The sequence below is a fragment of the Pelecanus crispus genome, chromosome 12 (genome assembly GCF_030463565.1).
Source record: "Pelecanus crispus isolate bPelCri1 chromosome 12, bPelCri1.pri, whole genome shotgun sequence".
NCBI classification, from domain to species: Eukaryota; Metazoa; Chordata; class Aves; order Pelecaniformes; family Pelecanidae; genus Pelecanus; species Pelecanus crispus.
Genome location: NC_134654.1, coordinates 7,997,867 through 8,018,906, shown reverse-complemented (window position 1 = coordinate 8,018,906; position 21,040 = coordinate 7,997,867). Strand labels below are relative to the sequence as shown.

The 21,040-nt window shown below is 38.2% G+C and overlaps 1 protein-coding gene across 1 annotated transcript; it reads left to right on the top strand.

Moving 5' to 3' along the window:
* Positions 1-1,497: 1,497 nt before the first annotated feature.
* Positions 1,498-20,029, top strand: TAF15 (TATA-box binding protein associated factor 15). Its single transcript, XM_009492705.2, has 15 exons — positions 1,498-1,504; positions 2,649-2,697; positions 2,896-2,987; positions 3,066-3,183; positions 5,921-6,204; positions 7,037-7,151; positions 14,122-14,156; positions 14,756-14,788; positions 15,370-15,479; positions 16,019-16,148; positions 17,453-17,542; positions 18,905-18,989; positions 19,080-19,165; positions 19,270-19,372; positions 19,676-20,029. The coding sequence occupies exons 2-15, from the start codon at positions 2,660-2,662 to the stop codon at positions 19,713-19,715; spliced, it is 1,359 nt and encodes a 452-aa protein (XP_009490980.2). The 5' UTR covers positions 1,498-1,504; positions 2,649-2,659; the 3' UTR covers positions 19,716-20,029.
* The last annotated feature ends 1,011 nt before the right edge of the window (positions 20,030-21,040 follow it).

The following is a 21,040-nucleotide window of genomic DNA, read 5'->3' as shown; positions in this document are numbered from 1 at the left end:
ACAGACTTTGAGCAATTTGATGTGTGTTTTGATTGGAAAATGGTTATAGTCATTTACAGTTTATCACATTTACCCTGCATTGTAATTCACTCTTGGTTTCAGCTTTTTAGTCAATTCTAGGTGGAGAGTGAGCAAGCGGGGGAAAGACTGAAATCAGGAATGAAAACAGAGAAGTTCTTAATAGTTTTTATTAGATTGCGGCACCACAATATTTGTACAAATTCTTGAAGTGATTTGAAAGGAACAGGAAAATTGCAGGGCTGTTATCCAGAGTGACAGCGCTGGTGAGGCTGGTAGAGAAAGGAAGAAGGTGTTTAGGTTTTGACAAGAAAGTGGAAATTTCAAGCAAAAATGTTGAGAGGAATTGAGACTCCTGCAATAGAAAAAGCGAGGTCCACCGAGTCCGTGTAGTTAAGCGGTTCGTAGGGCGTAGAGCAGCTTGGGACATGTGGGTATCTCTGAAGAGGTGAAGTCTGCTCGTGACCATCTGAATTCTGAAGGGTCTGAGGTTGATGGAGCAGTGCATGTGTGTTCTGTGTCTGCATCTCTTACATGCAGCTGGCTTGGGAAACTGCATCTTTCCCCTGTATAGTAAGAGCTTTTAACCCATGAAAATTTTTAATTTTGCAGATGACAAGGAAATCCATCATTGTGCAATTAACAAGATAAAATAATGCGATAAGCTAATTCAGTAAAGACAAAGCACCCTATTTAAGAACTGAATTCCAGCTAGCAGATAGTAGGGTTTTTCATAACATTGATGGCTTTTACAAATTAGATGCTCCACTTTAAATATAAGTCAAACCATTTAAATTTTTTTTTTTTTTTTTTAACTTGAGGTCATATTTTGAAATTCACGTTCTTCCAACATGTTTCAAGAATCAGTTTCCATGATAACTGAGGTTTACAGTTTGACCTATCAGTAATGTTTCTCTTTTTGCAATATGAGAGAAGAAGGGAAGTATCATGGTTCCTCCATCCCTGATCTTACATCTTCAGATTCTGCCTGTGTCCGTGGCCTTTGCGAGGCAGAGCTTTCTTGCAGTGTCTTAAAAAGGGGTTCAATAGGACTGACCTCCTTACCTTTGCTTGAGTAATTAAGCTGCTACATTCTGTTCATTGATGATGGCACTGTATTTGATAGCCATTAGAGGGGGTTGTGCAGTCCCGAATATTTGAAGAGGTGCCTTGAAAATGGAATTCACATCCTTCAAAAGGAGAGTTCAAAGTGGCTATAGCTGTGTTGTGTCCCCCACACCCTGTGCTTCTGTGCTCTTGTTGTCCCAGTCCTATCAGTTTCTTTTTTTGTTAATAAAGAGGAAGCTGTCTCATTCTGCAGGGAAAGTAGCTGCATTGTTCAGTGTACTTGAACCTTTTTCCCTCTCCTCATAATTCTTCCTCTTGTAGTAAGTAGAGGAATGAAATGTTAATTGGAAGTTCTCAATATGACTTACTTCTTTTTCTAGATTCTGGAAGTTACAGCCAGTCTGGGGGGCCAGCAGAGGTATGTGTGGGGTTTTTTTGCTGTTAGCAGTTAAATCTGCAAAATAAAAGGCGGTTTTAGGATTCCCAGCATGATGTTTGAATCTTTGGGCATGATACAGTGTTGATACGTTTTTGGAGTTAGAGGTGCAGAAAGCTTGCTGCACTGGGCCTTTATTAAGGTACCTTATAAAACAGGAAAAAAAAATTATATTCCTGAAGGGAAGACAATAAGCAGGTTTAAATTGGAATGACATATTTTACTCATAAGAACTTTTTGAAATGTCATGAATATAGAGAAATATTTTTTTCATATGAACAGCCTTAAGCTGTTCACTAAGATTTTATTCAAAGGTTATACAAGTGTAAAGATGATGGGGCCATATAGATGCAAAATTTTATTTTTCCATTTTATTTTCCCGCTGGGAGGGAAATTTTTGTTAAAACACTCTGATAACTGTTCATAATTGTGAAATTTAAAAGCCAGTTCATAAAATAACTGCAAGCTGGGGGGTGGGGGGGAAGGTGGCATTTTAATCTATGAAACAGAAGTGTTTTTATGGAAGTATGAAAATCATGGCTAATACTGACTGTGCTAATAAGTCATAAGGTTCAATGCGTATAGCACTGTGTGAGTTTGAGTTTATATCTGAGTATGATATGAGTTTCAGCACATGGTTCTTCTGTCAGTTCATGAAGCCTTAAAGTGGCAGAATAATGAGTAAGTATAATCTAAAGCTAGTGTGGTTTTTGATGGTGGTGTTATTGTTGAATAGTCCAACAAATACCAAATTGACAGTAATTGATTAAAATTGACTTTATAAGAATATACTGAAAAACTTAAAATGCCTTGGTTTCATATAATAAAGTTTTCTGTGATTCTGAAGAATCTGTCAAATTACAGTAAGCCCAGCTTTCATGTACTTTAAATTTACACTTGAAACAGAGCACAAATTGAAATAAGCTCTTCTAGCTTCTGACAGTCAACTGTGGTAATCATTTGTTTATTGATGCGGTTCTAATATGCCTGCAACTGCAGTACTTGGATTAAACACCTATTTTGGAATGAATAGAACCTTAAAATCTTAACACCAAAAATTACCTTTACTTTCCAACCCATGTGGAGGGCATTGTATGCGTTTACTAAATGCATTTTTCTCTTACAGCTATTCATCCTATGGCAATCAGGGCAGTCAAAATTATGGACAAGGGCAGGTAAGTTGAAAGCAACATTGTATCTTTCAAAGCAGATGTTCCTTGAGTGAAAGTAATTGTTCCTGGGTGACCATATCTGGGCCAGGAAGGAGTCAGTTCTCAGCTGTGCTTGATGTTTGCAGTCATGTCTAGCGAAGGAAAACTGTAATTACCTGCTGTGGAAGTTACACTTATTTGGGTACATTCTTTAAATTACAGGGATATTCTGGTTATGGGCAGAGTGGAGACAGTTCATCCCTATGGACAGAACTATGGAAGCTATCATGGGAACTATGGACAAAATCAAACAGGTTTGGCTAGCTTGTTACATTCATTGGCAGTAATTAAAAGGTGAATATTTACTAAAAAATTTCTTCCTCAATTTCCAGGTTATGGACAAGATTCCCAGGGATATGATGATGATGCCAGTTATGAAAATCAGAATCAGAGCTCATACAACCAGCAGTCTTACAGCAGTCAGGGGCAGCAGAAAGGGTCGTCTAGAGGGTAAGAAAGCTGAGATTAATGGTATCTATTTAAAGTACTGTCTAGTAGTTGTACATTCTTAGCTAGAGCTATAACAAATTTCCTGCTATCATTGCTAAAAAAAGGACAAACATCTGAAAATCCACATACTTAAGACATTTTTAGTGCCTGAAAGACCAGGAGGTAAGGGAAGAGTATTTCTTTATGTAAGAAGGATGGATGCAGTTGTTTTGAAGTCAAGCTGTACAGGGAGATATGCTTCAGAAAGTCTTTGTATAGTGACTACAGTGACGAATGGACTTGGTAGAGAGTATTTTTGATTAAGAAAAAGATAGGTCAAGTACTTCTCCAGTCACACTCTTTTGTATAAACTTACAGTACTCTTTATTAACTTCAAATAAGCTGCTAGCAAGGAAATTCTTAGCTGTTCTTAGATTTGTTGACTTCTTATCTGACTTAGAATGCCTTTTCGTGGTGAAAGAAGAGGAAAGGATTCAGAAATATCATTTAAGAAATATCTTTTCTTTTTCCATCTAAGTAGGATTCTCAAAACATGATGATTTTATGTCCTTATCAATAACTTAAATATGCATATGCATACTGCACAGTGATTCAGTACTTTACGCTATTACAAATGTATATTACTGGTTAAGTGACCTTGTATTCGAATCGGTTTCAGGAGGATTAATGATACAACTTTAAAAGTATGTTGGAAAATGCAACGCAGCTTTCCATAATGAATTATAAGGCCACTTTGTTATCTAATTTACAGGCTTCATGCATACACCGCAAGGTTACTGCTTGCATTATATCTTTATTGAGGATCATGTGACCTCTTTAAAATACACTGTCATGTACTAAACTTCATTCTTGTGTCCAAGGTACAAATATTTTTTTTGTATTTTTTTGCAAGCTGATAAAACAATCTGGACTTCAGCAAACCTGTACTTGGTTTCGGTTTTTGTAGTTGTTATTACAAAACATCTTAATATAAACAAGCAAGGTCTTAATCTGTCAGCAGTAGGTGCTGTCACTCAGAGAACTTCCCCACATCCCTAAAGAAGGCAGGAACATGGTTAAGTTTTGCTTTGCTTTGTTTTCTGAGTGTTTATTAGAGCTGTACAAAGGTACAGGACTAGGCAATAATGTAGTTTTTAGTTCTGTAGACATCTAGTGGGAAGAAAATGCGGTAGGGCATAGATTCTCTAACAAGTTGGTTTTGACCAAGAAAATGAAAAAAAGGCATTGGAAGGAAACTTTTCAATGTGTGGTTGTAACAAGTAAGGAGAAACTGAGAAACTAAATTACAGGAGCTTTAAAGAGGATGGCCACAAAACTGTAACTCTTGCATCCTAAGGGAGGAAAGGAAGGAAAACCAGCAAACAGTGGATGCTTCCAACGATGCTTCCTTTGTTGGGGGTGGTGCAAAGGCTAAAGTGGAGCTGGCTTTTTTTGTAGTGAAGGTATTAACAAAAATCTTCACAATCTCTTTTGTCACTGGGATTGGTTATGTTAAAGCTAAGATCCAGGCTAGAACTGGGAGAGAGCAGATTACACAGTATTTACACAGATGGGATATTTTGAGATTGGTTGGACCCAATGGACTTCATCTTAGAGTGCTTTGAAAAGCTGGTGGAAACTTTCTGTAGGCTCTTAGATTTTGTTTTGTTTGTTTGTTTTTTCTGAGACATTTTGGCTAGGAAGTAAGATTGCCAAAGACTGGAGAGTGGCAAATGTAGTGCCTCATCTTTTGAAAAAGGGGTGGGAGCAGGGAGGAGGAGGAGAAGAAAGGGTGGCAGAGGTCAGTGATTAATTTAAATTACTGAAAAAATAATACAGTTAAGCCGCAGCTAAGTACCCAGGGGGAAACAAAGGTATAAGTAACAGCCAGTGTTTCCTGGATGCAATTTCTTTCTCATAAATCTATATAATGTCTTGCTATGAAAGGGTGACCCAGCTGGAACTGTTCTCTCATACATCTAGATTTTCAAAATACTTTTGTTTCTACCTTGGATGCTGAAGTAGCCTAGGGAAGTATGGTGTAAGTGAGATTTCCTTGTGGTTGCTATAAAGTTACTAGTCAGAGAAGAGTTATGACTCCCTCTTAGAATGTATAGCCACATTGTGTTGGAGTATCCTAGATGTGATGTTGGTCAGGGTTTCTGATGAAAGTAGGTGGGATAGTATATATAGATGGCACTAAAGTGGGAAGAACTGCAAGTATGTTAGAGGACATCACAAGAGTTAGAAAAGTTCTTGGCAAAATGGTAGAATGCCCAGAAAAAGATAGATTGCAATTCAGTGAAAGCAAAATTTGGGGATTTTTTTTTTATAGGCGGAAGTATCAGCTGCACAATACAACATGAGCAGCGGGTATTGCAGTTCTGTAGAGAAGGACTTGGCGTTTAGCAGGTCATGGGCTATCCATCAGCTGTTGTCATGCTACTGGGGAGAGGGGAGAAAGCAAGCATTGTACTGGGCTATGTAAAGGGCGTGCTGCTGTTAAGTTGCATTTACTGTGGAAACTGAGGATGTCTTGAAAGCGAGGGTAACATACAGTTTTCTGCCTTGCTTTTATTGGAAGCCAGATAGATCACAACAGGGGTGAAACATAGAGTATATTCGTATCCATATGCCAGTAATGACTGGGAGGTAACTGTGACTAGGAAATTCTAGCAATGTCATGAATTTTCAGCCATTATTTTGATCTCTATTCTGTGAACATTTAGCTATTAATACAAATTCTGTTTATTTTAAGTGGAAGAGGCTCTTATGAACAAAAGTCAAACTATGGTCAGCACCAAAGCTCTTATGACCAGCAGTCAAGCTATGGACAAAATCAAGACTCTTATGACCAGCAGTCAAGCTCATATGACCAGCAGTCGGGCTATGGCCACCAGGGCTCATATGATCAGCAGTCGGGCTATGGCCACCAGAGCTCATATGACCAAAAGTCAGGCTATAACCAGCACCAAAGCTCATATGGCCATTCTCAGCAATCCTACCAGTCTCAGAAGGGAAGCTATAGCCACAACAGCCAAGGTAAAATTCACAGGTTGAATTCAATATTGGCTAATAAAATTGAGCAGAAACACTGTGAAATAGTTGGATTTCCTTCCACAGACTGTTGATTTGATGAATAATTAAAGCTCTTTTTCCATGTTGATATTCTTGGGGAACGTTTTATTTGTTATATACTTTCAAAACGTTATGCAGAGATGAAAAACTGTTGGGGCCCCAAAATTGTTGCATTTGCATTTGTTGGAGGCAGCCTTGCAGAGTCCATGTTCCCTGAGTTCTGCAAATTCTAGATGGAATTTTCTTCTAAGCTATTTTGAACCTTCTTCCTGCATGAGGGTGACATGTCTTGATCAGTCATGAAGAGCTTTTGCACTTCACATTCCAGCTTTATGCTGTGTAGGTGAATTCTGAGATAGAAGGAAATGAGAAGTTTTAAGATCAACCCTTTTTTTGCAGTAACTTCACGCAAGCGGCACAACCTACACTCTTTATCCTTGTTCTGTCTTCAGTGGTGTCTTTTGCAAGCTGGGAAGGCTATGTGGAAGTAGAATGAAAAGTATATTTTAAGACAATACGTATTTAATGTTTGAAAACCAGAGTGTAATAACATACAGCGTTTACATTATGAGATACCTTGTGGCCCTGGAAGCCAAGGGAGATAACTGGAACAAAAACAAACTTTGCTCCATTGCTTTGTGGCGTAGATAATGTAAGAGAGATTTAGGAGTTGATGCTTTCCAGATTTAAATGGCAGACTTGGGGGTGGGGGGAAATGCAGGGTGGTAATTTTCACTGCACTGCAGTTTGCAGTACAATTTACTCTTGTTTTGTTTTGGTTTTCTCATTCCTCCAGACGATCGTCGTGAAAAGAGTAGGTATGGAGAAGATAATAGAGGATATGGCGGGTCACAGGGAGGAGGTAGAGGGGGATATGACATGGATGGAAGAGGTCATATGTCTGGATATAGGTAAGTGATATCATTCCACTGCCTGCAGTTCCTTACCCTTTTTTCTTATTATTTAGCTGGTTTTAATTTTTGTTTACTATATGTCTATTCCTGATGTGGTTCAGATCTAGATTTCCAAAAATGGAAGGTTTCTAAAATTAAACCTTTCTGCAAGGCACAGAAATGCATTTTGCCTAGGAAAAGCTTTTATGTTCAGATAGGTTGAGACCAAGCATTTGATTGTTAGGACAGATAACTGCATTTTATTTACATGAGTTGCAATACAAAAACTGCCTGAGCCCATCCCTTGAAATAAGATATTTTAAAACCTGTAAAAGTTTGTTTTCAATTACAAGAAAACCAACAGCCAGGGATTGAGAAAGTTTTATAAAATTCAAAGCTAAGGTCGCGAACACTTTAGCAGGGAAGTATTTTGACTTTACAAGGACAAATCATTACACTAAGGTTGGCTGATTATCTTTCTGCTTCCTAAACAATTTAGGAATAATTTAGTAACAACGTTACTTGTTCTTTACTGTTTTTTTCAGTTTTAAACTTCTGTTAAAATACAGTTTTTATTACTGGTTTAGCAGTCAGTTTAAACACATTTATTTAGGTAGATTTTAAATACTAACGATAGTGTTACCCCTTCTGCCATTGCTGTAGGCCCTGTTCCTGTCAAGAAAATTTGTGCACCTATTTAATTTTGTGCTTGCAGATGATTTCATGCATAGGTCTGAGGGACTGGGACCTTTGCTTTAAATCCTATTGAATCAGGCCAGATGACATCATTATTTCCTATTAAATTATCACAATTGGCCACCCTTTATGTACCTCTGTGAAAATGATTGGGGGTGTAGAGTGCTCATGGATGCAAAGTAAGAACATTGAAGCTTCCAGCGAGCTTTGAAGTGTTGTCAGCACCACTTACCCTTTAATAGGCTGCACAGTTCTGGGTTATTGCTAGAATTCCGGATGAAGAACTCTAATTATAGAATGCTGTTTGTTTGAACTGATCTAATTTAAATAAAATAATCCAACAGTGTGTTAAGACTTGGTTACTTTTTAAAGTATTTATTTTTAAACCATATTTAAAAATTGCCTGCTCCTAAGGTGGTCCCAAATTGTACTTCATGGCTTGCTGTTTTTATGATGTAGGCGGACCCTAATTAGGGTGGTAGCACAATTACAAAAGCATATTAATAGTTGTTTTATGTTACAGTTTGGGGTTTTATATAATATAAACTTAACTAGCAAAGCAATTTCTAATTAAAGTTAATTTCCAGTTAAAACTGAACAATTTTTTTTTAAATCAGCTTTTCTGTGTGAGTAAGGCTTTTCTATATTCCTATGATAAAATCTGGGTTTTTAAAAAATTGTTTATAGCTGAGCCCTTTCCAATAAGAGCAATGAATGTGAGCTTCAAAAAACATACTTTTGGTAGATTTTATTACTTTGAAACAAACTTCTGTCTTTGCAATATAAAGTAAGAAATTAATGTCTGTGAAAATAAAGCCTCTTCCCATATTCTTCCAAAATGTAAGAAAAATTTTGTTTGCACATCTACATAGATAATAGTATGTCAGCAGACTTGAAAGCCAAAAGAAATAGTGGAGGTGAATGGAGAAGTGGGGGAAAATACAGCAAAGTGGGAAGGCATTTATTAGGAAGTCTGTCTGCTTCTGTTAAGTGATGCAGTCTTTAATGCTGTTTGCAGTGAAATTTTTCTGAAACTATGGTGTCATATATGTTTATTCAGTCTTTCTGCATAATTATGTTGGAGGATTCTGCTTCTGACAGAGACATATATATTTTGCCAAAGTCACGCTTACTAGCAAAGTGTAAAAGGTTAAATTAAATAACACACTGTATAATCAAGGGGAAAATAACTTCTAATAAGGTAAGAAATCGTGTTTAGTGCTGTGAAAATGGGGGGTTGCAGGGTAGTTTTTTGGTTTTGTTTCCTTGGGTTTCTTCCCCCGCCCCCCCCCCCCCCCCCCCCCCCCCCAAACCAGCTTGTGTAGGAATGTTGAGTCTATCTCCAGTAACTAGTTATCATTTTCAGGTTTTTACTTCAATCACGTTTTAATGCTTAACATCAAATTGTGGAAATCCCATAGCCATCAGGAAATAATTATCTAAAAATCTTGTCTACACAGGTATTTGTACTGCTGTAATAATGTAAGCTTTGATTTTTATAGTGGTTAGAAAATATGTGTAAATGAGTTCTACCAACACCAAAAAAAAATTTGTTCCTTCACATTACAAAAAAAATTAATAGCTAACTTGAGACCGTAGCAAGTGAATCTCTTCTGTGTTAGCTAGTAATAAAAATTTTGTCTTGGCTGGCATTTAAATGCAGGGAGAACTTGTTGCAGCTTGTTGTTCATCGGTAAGAGTTTTACCCAGTCGTTGGTGTTCTTACAGCTGTATTGCCTAATCTGCTCTCTAGTGCTAGGCCATCAATGCATCCTGTTTACAAGTGTCACCGCTGACTTGCTGCTGTCCTGTACTTGTGATACTTTGGCTGCAAAGTACAGTACAAATACATCAGTTGTCCCGCAAGATTCTTGCGATTTGCATTGGCCTGTATAAACTTACCCTGCATGTGAGAGCTCTCAGAGCAGTATGCAAGTACAAAAAATTATTCTGGAGTACTTGGGGCAAAATCAAATTAGCATTTTTAAATTTTGAGAGCTTTCATTTCTTTGAATAACCTTCATAAAAGTACTTCAAAACATAGTGGGTAATGTTAAGGTATGAATTGTTATTCTGAAAACTAGAATGACTTGAACATGTACTGTAACGAATGCTTTCAGCACTCATTTTTCTTTTGTGTCTGTGCAAAGTCATGCAGCACTGACAAGAAAGTATCTTTTGAGAAATTACTGTTCAGATTCCCTAGCTGATACTATTATGATAGAGAACAATCATTTTCTAATGCGTGAGATGTTCACTTTTTAATCTTAGTAACTTAGGGTTTCAAAACTATTCTTCAGATTTTTTTTAATGGTCTTGAATTACATCTTTTGGGATTTTAGTAGAATTTTTCTATCCTTTCATTTTGAAGCTTGAAAAATTGATGATCTCACTAATTTGAATTCTGGCTAAGAAGCAAAACCTTTTCTTTTTCTGAAACCCATAGTAGAAGAGTCTCATCTTTGAGCTCTTTTGGTTAGAAAGCAGGTACACCAGGTCTTGAGATTGCAGAGTTTTACTGTAAGTTAGCCTTCCAAGTTTCCTTGTAGAGTAAGTCACCTTTTTGTTAGAGTCCTCATCCAAAAGGTAAGGAATTAATTGCTCATTGTGGTTGTGGGACTGAATTGTTTTGGTTAAGCACATAAGTGGGAAATACAGTAGCAATACAAAGCAGGTTTCTTTTCTTTCATCTTGGGAAAGCCATTCAGGCAGTCGGGTCGCTGTACCTGTGACGCTGCCCTTTTAGAGGCTGGGGATTAAATGGGAGCAGCTTTGCCTTTGAATCTGCTCATGCAGTCTGCGGTGGTGGAACTATGTAGATGCAGTTTAGAAAAGGATTTAACATTGGGTCAGGATTTGTCATAGAAATCCTAACTTTGCTTAGCATAGATTTTTGTTCCATTGTTTTCCTCTTATGCAGATCGATGTACTATAAACAAGAGTTACCTATGCAGCTTAATTGCTATATTGGCTATTATGAGTGGGAATTAGCTTGTTGTGATATAAAGAAACTACAACTTAGTGCAAATGGTTTTTACAGCAATGTGGTTTGTGTTCAGAATTAATATTTTTACTTGTAACATGTATGCTTGAGCTTACCCTTATATAGACTTTGGAAAAACATGAACAGAGGCAATAAATATAGGCAGCAAAAAAAAAAAAGCAAGCTATCTGTCAGTGACTTTATTGGTGCGCTAAGCATTCCTTTCTTGTTTTTAAAAATACATTCTTACATGTAACTCCCACATGCTTGGCGAGACACAGATGCATGTTGGAGGCTGAAACTTGGTTCCTGAATTCTTAGTGCTACCTCTGCCAATATCTGATCACTTTTTTAAAGTGTATTTCTTGTATCTGTAATGTTCAGATCTCCATGTAACTGTGCCTTCAATTTAAAGAGTATTCCCAGCTGAAGTAAGCAATGTTCAGATGAACTCCATTTACACTCAAGTAGGTGGATGTTTAAATAGATGACAAAGTATAGGGAGAAAAGAACATCTGAAGATGTTTCTTTCATAGCAGTAAGTTTTTGTCACTGTGAATGGTGCCACGTACATGTTCTGGCTGCTTGCAGTTCAGTGTCTTACTTTATTATCTTTGTTGGTGGCATTGCTGAATTGTATCTCCCTGTTCATTATTCTAACATAGGATGTTAAAACACCAAACTCCAGCTGGTCACCCATCTATTTGGTCTGTGTGCAAGACTGGTAAAGCAGTAGACTGTGAAACACTGCAGTTACATTTTCCATGTGTTCTTTGACAAAAGTGTGGGAACTAATTCAGTTGCTGAAACTGAGGCTTACATTTTGTGTCTGAGCAAGGGGTACATCTGAGACTGTGGCATCAGCTGCTCGCAACCAGTTTCTATGTTTGACTTCGCTTGCTGCAGCATATCCACATGCCTCCTGGGGATCTTAGGTAGCTTTGCCCAGCAGTCTCAGGAAGGTAACACACTGCAGCTGTATAACTCACATGTGAAATGTGACTTAACAATGGAGGAAAGCATTAATCTGTCATCAAAGATATCTGTCACTGAATTGATGCAGGTTTTGGTTGGGTTGGTCATGTGAGACAAAGCAGAAGATAACATGCTGAAGCACACTTGGGCAAAAATGTATTTCTACATACATTAATTAAAGAACTAATTAAAAATTGTGGATTGTACTTGTTAGTGCGCGGTGCAGAATTACTGTATCACAAAGTTAGAAACTGGGCATTTGACTATGACTTCCTTTACATTTTGTATATCCAACTCTATCACTTCTCAGAATCCTGGTGCACACATTTTACCCCACCATCTCAGCAAAATCCTCACTTCCTGTAAAATCCTAGCTGTGTTGATCACACGCTTATTTTCTGTATGTTTTTAGGTTGTTGGGTTTTTCTAATGTATGTCTCTGCTGCTGTTTACTTTCAAATCAGAAAACATAACGTGCTGGATAATGCTGTCCTGATGAATTGGGACCATCATCTAGGGTTGGAAAACTTTGGTAACATTTCCATGGTTCATGTATTCACTCTTGTTACTTCTGAGTTAAAATCCTAGAAGAGCAGGCATCCTACTAAAAACTGTTGTGTCATAATGGATGGATTTTTAGCTAAAGTGAATTGGAGGTGGCAGATATTTACAGTAAATTTTATGATCATTGTGTTTTTATCAGTCCTTGAAAATAGCCATCCTTGAATAAAGAGGACCTCTGATGTTGCGTATAAAATTAATTCATTTTACCTCTTTCATGAGCGGAATGAATTACTTATGAGTAAATGACACTGCAATCTAGCATTCAGATTTTTTCTGTGGAGAAGCAATTTAAAATCTGCAGCAAAAATTTATTTTACGAAAAGTCCTAATAAAAGTGATAGTCTGTTGTGGCAAACATCTAATACTCCTTACATGTACTGTCACAGAATGTCAGTCACCCTTCAAAGAATGTCTCAATCTTAATCCTGTTTTTATAACGTCTGTTGAAACCTTATTTCTTTTTTGTCCCTCACTTTGGGCAGATGTTATCTCAAATGTTAAGCAAGCAGTACCTCCCATTCATGACTTTGTATTTGCTGTAACAGAAAACAGATACAGAGTGCCAAAGAAGTTACTCCCTAATTTTATTTCATTGCCTTTTTCTGGGGTGCTTGTGTCCCATGTTTGGACTCTGATGTGTTGGCAGATATATTGAATTATAAAACCTGGACTGACTTCCAGTTGTAAAGCATGTTGGTGAAGGGGCTACTTGTACTGGCACAGTGGTTCCAGAGTCTGGAGATAGCCCTTTAAATTAGGGTTTGAACTTACACTGGCTTAATCTTAGCTGCTGAGTGTGAAAGCTATCAGGGTTAGGTGAGCCTGCCCAATTTTCAGGTGGCAGCTGTGTCCCCCATGCAAAGGAGGGCAAGCAGGCAGTGTACATGGCAGCATGAAACGGTCTTTCTGACACTTGGTTATTGACTTTCTAAAGTATTGTATTTTTCCTGAAGTCTTTGAGTATTGATTATATTGTGTTCATAACATGGATGCAATTTAAAATGCTGTTGTGAAAAATCCTACTAGTACGTACATTTACATTGAAAAGAGTGAGGGTTTATTTTCATGCACATATTTGGAGGCGTAACATCCTGTTTAAAATCCCCTTCTAACCTTTGAAAATTGATGTATGTAATCTCTTAACTTGGTCTACATTTTGTGCCACAGGTTTCAGAATGAATGAAATAAAACTTCACGGCCTCTGCTTTTGAAGCTCACATACACACACCTTCTCTGTAATGTCAAGTGCTAATAGTACAGTAGGTCCCCACAGACCCTTTCTCAGAGAATGGCTGATACTGCTAATTTGTCCCCCATATATAAATGCGTAACAATGGAGGTTAATTAGCCTTAGCTTTTCTTACTTCTAGGAAAGTACTAAAGTACTAATTATTCCAAAGTAGCAATTACATCTACAATTAAAGCCCATTAACCTTCATGAAAAGAATGTTTCTGTTTTAAAACCCAGTTTTTAATAGCAGTCATTTGGGCTTATGGGATGGGAGAAAGTATTGAAACGACAACATGTGTATGGGTTAGTTTAAAATAATCTTTAGGGCTTCTCTTCTCCAGTGCAGCACTCTGTGCAATAATTCACTTTAGTGTAATTTAATCTTTGAACATGAATGAGTGCTGAGGAGAACGTAGAGATGGTGCTTTAGCTGCTAGACAGTAACTCTCAACTTGTGATCAGTTAACTGTAGATTGAGCCTTGGGCTCAGCACATAGAGACTTAAGGAAGAAATCATTTCTTCAATTTTTCCTCTGCAGTGGTGGTGACCGTGGTGGCTTCAAAAATTACGGTGGTAAGTGCCGAGTATCCAAAAATGTTTCAGTGGAAATTCTTTATAAATCTAAAAGCCACCAATATCTTGTTACTCTCTAGTAGAAGCATTATAGCGTTTTGGTGAGGCTGGTGTGTTCATGAGTTTTAATAGCCAAACTTTTAGCAATAAACTGGATTTCTACTTTGTCAAATTGCATGAAAGAATTTGTGGAGACAGTGACGTTCACCGGATTTTTTTTTTCTTTTCTTTTTTAATTTTTGTTACAAATGCTTCTTAGGTACTAGAGGTTAAAAAAATCAAAAAAAAGTGGTAAACTGCTTGGTGATCTGACAACCAGCATTTGCAAGATAACACCAGCATAGCATCAGTGTGGCAGCTGCCACATGCTGCAAGTTAAAGAACACGTTAACGTCCTACAGACACCTTCTGTTGAACGTTTTAATCTAAATATTCTCTAAATCTCTGGTTAATGTTTTAGATCTTAGATACATTACATACATACTTTAAGTATTTTCTTGTCTCTAAAAAAGTCACTTGAAAATGTTTTGCTAAAAATAGTATTTTTCTTTTTTTTTTCTTTTTTTTTCTTTTTTTTTTTTTTTAAACTCGTTTCATAGGTCAAAGGGATTATGGACCGAGATCAGATGCTGGTAAGAAAACAAGCAGTGGGTGGGAGTGGGTTATAGCTCTTAGGTCATTGCTTTTAAAATGTAAGTGTAGAAAGATGGATGTGGCTGCAATTCCCATGGCTCAAAAGAAATTTAGCTAAAGCTTGTCTTCCTTGAAAGAAATGTATTTTATTAAAATGCGTGTGAATTTTTGGATGTCTGTTCATGCAGCAAGTAAAATTTGCTGGTAAACTTAGAATCTGCTTGGCAGAAAGCAGATTCTGCTTTCACTGCCATAATGCTTGTGCTAAACTTGTGTTATTTAAAACATATACCACTTTGATGGGTTTGGATGTCGTAGCTGCATGGACGAGTTGAGTGCGTGGCAGACAGCTGGTCAGCTGTTGAATGTATTCGGCCACGGACGTACTGCAGTATCTGAAGGTGCTGTGCGTGCATTTTTGAAGTTGATGGTGTTAACTTCAAAATTACTTACTTTATTTCATGCAAGGATGTCTTTGGGATTTAGGGGTCTGCTAACAGGGAGTATAGACCTGAGCTTAAAACGTTGCTTCTGCTGCTACCACAAAAATGCATGGTAAATGTAGCTTATTTTTTCATAGATTCAGAGTCTGACAACTCTGATAACAACACTATCTTCGTGCAAGGACTTGGAGAGGATGTTTCAACAGATCAAGTGGCAGACTATTTCAAACAAATTGGTATTATAAAGGTATGTGAAATGAGAAATTATTGGTAAGAAGGAAGAGAACTTGCAGAGCGAGCATATTGGAAATGTACTGGTATCATTCAAGGCAGATGCTTGCTCTGACTGCCCAGCAGTTGTAGATAGTACTTTTATCTGGGTTCCCAGATGACAGCTCATTTGTAAGCTGGCAGCACTAGCAGCTTTTTTCTAGTGACATTTAGATTGCTTCATATCTCTTCTTTAGTCTTTATAACCCTTAACACTGACACTCTATCCGTTGTACTACCCTTGTACTTCAGCAAGTATGCTTCTGTGTTCTATGGCTGTTTCTTCTGTTTCTGCAATTCTAAATTAGGGCACTTGACCTCATTTTTTGTTAAAACTGGGTTCATCATTACTTCATGGAGAAAAGCCAGTCAGTATCCTTTAGTCAAAAGCAGCTGTTCCTGCAGGCTAGCTCCAAGAGAATCTTCTTTCTAATGATACTTAGCTGTTACAGTTTATGCTCTGAACTGGCTCTACCAATATTTCTCCTATGCCAAGTGTACAACTTTTCTTTTCAGACGAACAAAAAGACTGGCAAACCTATGATAAATCTTTATACAGATAAGGATACTGGCAAACCAAAGGGAGAAGCAACGGTATCTTTTGATGACCCTCCTTCTGCTAAAGCAGCAATTGACTGGTTTGATGGTGGGTGAGAGTACCTGTTCTTTTGGTTATTTATGAATCTAACAAGCTGTGGAAGAAGCAAATCAATAACCTCATTGGGGACCCCATGCTACTTTTCGTTTGGCTTTTGTTTTTTGGTTTGTCTTTTTTTTTTTCCCCCCCCCCCACCAGAGACCGCTATTTCATGGTATTTTGTGTGTGCTGGCTTTCTCTCTCATTTGGTGGAAGAGCAGCTAGTGGTTAAGACCAAAAATGTGTAATGAAACCGTTAGGGCTTGCTGCTGTACCTCAGTCATCCCTGCACAAAGTATGAGAGATGGTGTTCATATCACCTGGGAGAGTATAACTTCTTGTTCAGACCAATAGAGCTGTAACCTGTGTTGGGAGCTGGAGGGATTTCCTGCAGTCTAAGTATTGATATTATTAGCGCTGTGGTAGCATTTTTAGAGTTTGGCAATGGTTATGGCAATCTTGTGTCAAGTGCTTTGTATATATGCAGTGAAGAACAAGGGGTTTTTAAATTGTGGATTCAGTGGAGGAAGAGAGCAGATGCTGGAAATATATTGATATAAAACTCTTCAGACTTGATGCAGGAAATAGTGATACTCTTTTTTTAGTAGTAAACTTGAGTGGGCGGGGGGAAGTGCCTGCTCCTGTGACCTTATGTGTTCACAGAATTTTAATAATATTGGGCAGAAACAAAAGGACATACTCTGCATCTGGTGTGAAATGATAGTGCGTAAAAAATCTGGCATGGCATGCTATTTGATGGTTTATATTTTGCTAATAAAATCCAAATTAGCTTTTGTTTAGGGGGGTAAAGCAAATATGACTGTGTTACGCACACATGCAGTCCTGTTTGTTCTGTGATAAACCTTGTGTCTAAGAAGAACTGAGACTTTGTATTTAAAAAGTTCATGTTTTTCACTTACTTGGGAGAATTTAGTTTTTGCGCTGGCTGTTGAATTGTACAAAAGTGTTGCCAGACTTGGGGGAAGAACAGAGTTCTAACATCTGAACTACTTATCCATGAACATGGCTAGAAATCTTTTAAATGTTCATATGTGTCTAGTTAAATTGCAACTTACAGATTGCAATTTAAGCAAGAGAAGTACCTGTGAGTTTATGGAGAACCTAGCAAGTACCTCAGTGTCTCCCATCTCACATCTGGACCAGTGTTTCCAAAAATAAGGTTTACTTCAGACTCCCTGTGTCTTAAGAGCTTTGTATTCAGTCAGTATGTGCAAATCACTTCTGTTCTTTTGAACTTGCTGCTGTGTTGTTGGGAGCTGTATTGATCTTTCTCTCACTTTGTCTTTCCACAGGAAAAGAATTCAATGGCAATGTTATCAAAGTTTCTTTTGCAACTAGAAGGCCTGAATTCATGAGAGGAGGTGGAGGTGGCGGACGTCGAGGTGGGACTAAAATCTGTAGAATCCTTGGTTTTGCATAGTTAAATTCTTTTTAACTGTTATTTGTTTATGAAAGAGAAGTTGACTTTGAAGCAGTGATTCATCAAAGTATATGGGCCTTCTGCCATCAAAGGGAGTAATAAGGATTGAACCAAGTTAAGTAAACTGAAATCTGTAATGTCTTTTGCACAACATAGAATTTATGCTGACCTTTTGAGCTGGAAAGTCTTCAGATCATGTCTCAACATTGCTTTTAAAGATAGTATAACAACGATGTTGAGGCTGCACAGGTTCCATGTGTATAGGTGTGAATTCCCAGTGAGTATTTGCTTATTACAGCAAAGCCCTGAGGTACACTGACGTTTCCGGATGGTATTAAGGAGGGTAAATTATTCAACTGCTACTGACTTAGAGCAGCAGTTGGATGTCTTACTCTTTTAATTAGATACATGTTTATCTCCCTGATTCTCTGCATAATACAGTTTTGTCAGTAGTCCACTGGACATTAATTACTATTTTACAGGAAGTATGCTTTGTGCGATGGCTGTCAACAAATTTTAGTTCTTAAATCAGGCAGTTTTGTAGGCTAATAATAATAAAAAAAAAAGATACTTCCGGTACTTCAACTGGTACAAAAGTTCTTAATCTTTTTGATGCAGAAAGCAAGAACTGTGTTGTGTCAGATGCATCCTGGCATTAATCCAGACAGATTTTTTTTTTTTTGTTAAATTTTTGTTCTGTGACTAAGTGTGGCCTTATGTGATAGATATTATACATTGCTAAATCTTTATGAAATTTTATTAATGCACATAGTGGGATTATATTTACCCATTGGCAATTCAAGTGGATCACGTTTCCTTTTACTCCTGAAAAAGAATTTATAAAAAAACACGTGGTGGAGCAATTTTTTCTGGCCACTATGTGCTATCCTTGCTTCGTGTTTTTCCCCATCTGCCTAAGTTATAAATCTGTCCATATGAAGATGTGTATTTCAGCTATGCAGATACATTAACTTGAGGACATCGAATGCTGTTGAGATTTGGTGGTGGCTGAAACTTCTGTTGTCATTTGCCCAAGTCTTCTAGCTATCTTGTAGTTAGTAGTAAATCAGCTAGTAGATGCTGAATTCTCTGGTGGTACAATTTTTTGTCATTGGCACTACCTGCTTCTTTCGGAGTTCCTAATATGGTTTCAGAGGCTTGCCTAGTAGGGATATATTTACATTAAACAGTTACTTTTTCTTTCTTCTACCTGAAAAGTCTGTCACTTGGGTTCTGAAGCCAGTGACAGTCCTTAATAAATGTTTCTCATGTGTAGGTCACAGAGACTTCTCCTCTTTTATTCTGATTATAATTTTGTCTACAGGTTCACGAGGTGGATATGGAAGAGGTGGGGGCTTCCAGGGTAGAAGTGGGGAACCCAAAAATGGTGATTGGGTTTGTCCTAACCCGTAAGTGTCATTTTAATTGGGTGGCGGTGTTTCATGTATGCTCTGTGAGTTTCTTAGCAGCTAAGTCTGGGGAATCCTTGTCCTTTCTAGGGCCTGTGGTAATATGAACTTCGCTCGCAGGAATTCCTGCAACCAGTGCGGTGAGCCCAGACCAGAAGATTCACGTCCGTCAGGAGGTGTGTAAAAACAACTGTGTCTGTTCTGAAGTGTTAGAAGTGTTAATGACATCTGCAGCTTTTTGAAAAACCTGGCTGATGTGTTGGCTTGCATTTTCCTCCAGATTTTCGTGGGAGAGGTGGCTATGGAGGAGAAAGAGGGTATCGAGGGCGTGGTGGCAGAGGCGGCGATCGGGGCGGTGGCTATGGTGGTAAAATGGGAGGAAGGTAAGCAGTTTCTTTGTCCTTGCTTGGTTGTGTAGCATACAGACTGTGGAATTGATAGGGACTGTGGGAAAACAGTGTTGTTTATGTGTGCATGCACAACTGTGCTATGAAAACATTAACTACAGACGGGAGCTTCTGGAGAAAATAAGGCAGTTTGCCTGTTGAGTGCATTTTGTGAGCATTTTTGGATAAGGCTATCTAAACATAGAAGAATACACAGAAGTCAGCGAAGAGATGTTTGACTGAAGGGACTGTTTGTTATTTGCTTAAGGGATTTCTTATAACTTTTTATTTCCCTTTCAGAAATGATTTCAGAAATGATCAACGCAACAGACCATACTGAAGACCACTGTGAATGTTTTGTTTGTCTTCTTGATGAGTTTGATAATGAAATTGCCAGAGTTTTGCCTGCCGCTTCACCCATGGCCTCTTTGGATAGTGGAATTGAGTGAAACTAGATTTTTATTTTGGTGGGAGGGACTGGGGCGGTTTGGGAGGATTTTTTTTAAGCAAGACATTGAAATTTAATCTTGATTTCAACATTATCCTCTTTTCTTCCCCCCCCCCCCCCCCATACCTTTTCAACAGGCCCTAAGAAGGAAAAGGATAAACTGTAAAATATTGCCAAAATATGAAAGTGTTTTGTAATACAACAATAAATGCTGATTGTTTTATTTGTGAAATCTTACTGTTTCACAATTACTTCAGTTGCATGCATTTCCTTACATAGTCCCCGTCTTGCTGTGGTATGACCTAAGTAGTAAATAGGATCTTGTTTGAAATGGCACTGCTGCTTTGACCCTAGCTCTGTGCCATTTCCAAAATCCACAGTTAAGTCGGTGGCGAGCCTACTTGCTATCCATGCCCTCTATCCCAGCGTTGCAGACTTGTCCCCTGCTCCTTTGTTATTTCCCTCTGAGACTGAAGTCCCGTGTCGCCTGCGTTGCCTGCTATACGTGCTCTGGTGTGCCCTGCAGCCTTCACGAGGAGCAGGCAGGTGGCAGTGTGTTCTCGTGATGCCAAGGACCATATTGTGTCCAGGCCAGGATAACTCAAAAAACAAGGTGGGATGGCTTTAAAAAAAAAAAAAACCAAATGTAATTTGCTACGTATTGCTGTACCTTTTAATTGCTGCTTTGGAAGCGTGGGTGATAGCAAACAAGTGTGTGCAGCTGTTTCATCTTTGAGATGAGATTCAGTAGACATACTGTAAGCATTTGGGTTTCAGCATTGAAGCCAAGGTTTGAAGAAGCATGGGAGGTTAATTAGCACTCCTCCTCAGACTAGGTCACTCTGCACGCTGCAGAGGTGGGTTGGTGAGAAGCTAGCACTGTCACGGTCAGCTTGTGTCCAGTGCCACCATTTCATCACAAGCCTTTAAGAGAGAACATGTGGTCATCCCATACTCCGGTGGGCAAAAAATATACTACAAATGCAAGTTTTCAGGGTCTGTAGTTGCAATCTTGATAATTGGGCACACAGCTGCACAATATCCATGGCCTCTCACAAAGAAATGAACAAAAATAGCTTTTGTTAATGTTTGTAAGCCAACTCCCTAGCTTGGTGTACATTCATGGTCATGGTAGTGGTAAGTTCAAATCAGCCGTTACCCGCAGCTGTAAATGTAATAACTGTGCTGTGCCTTTTTAAGGTTTCTCCTGGAAAGCC

Coding starts and splice junctions, on each gene's coding strand:
- TAF15 (XM_009492705.2), top strand. CDS start 2,660: ATGGCAATCAGGGCAGTCAAAATTATGGACAAGGGCAG. Junction 2,698..2,895: donor AAAATTATGGACAAGGGCAG/GTAAGTTGAAAG, acceptor TTTAAATTACAG/GGATATTCTGGTTATGGGCA. Junction 6,205..7,036: donor CTATAGCCACAACAGCCAAG/GTAAAATTCACA, acceptor TCATTCCTCCAG/ACGATCGTCGTGAAAAGAGT.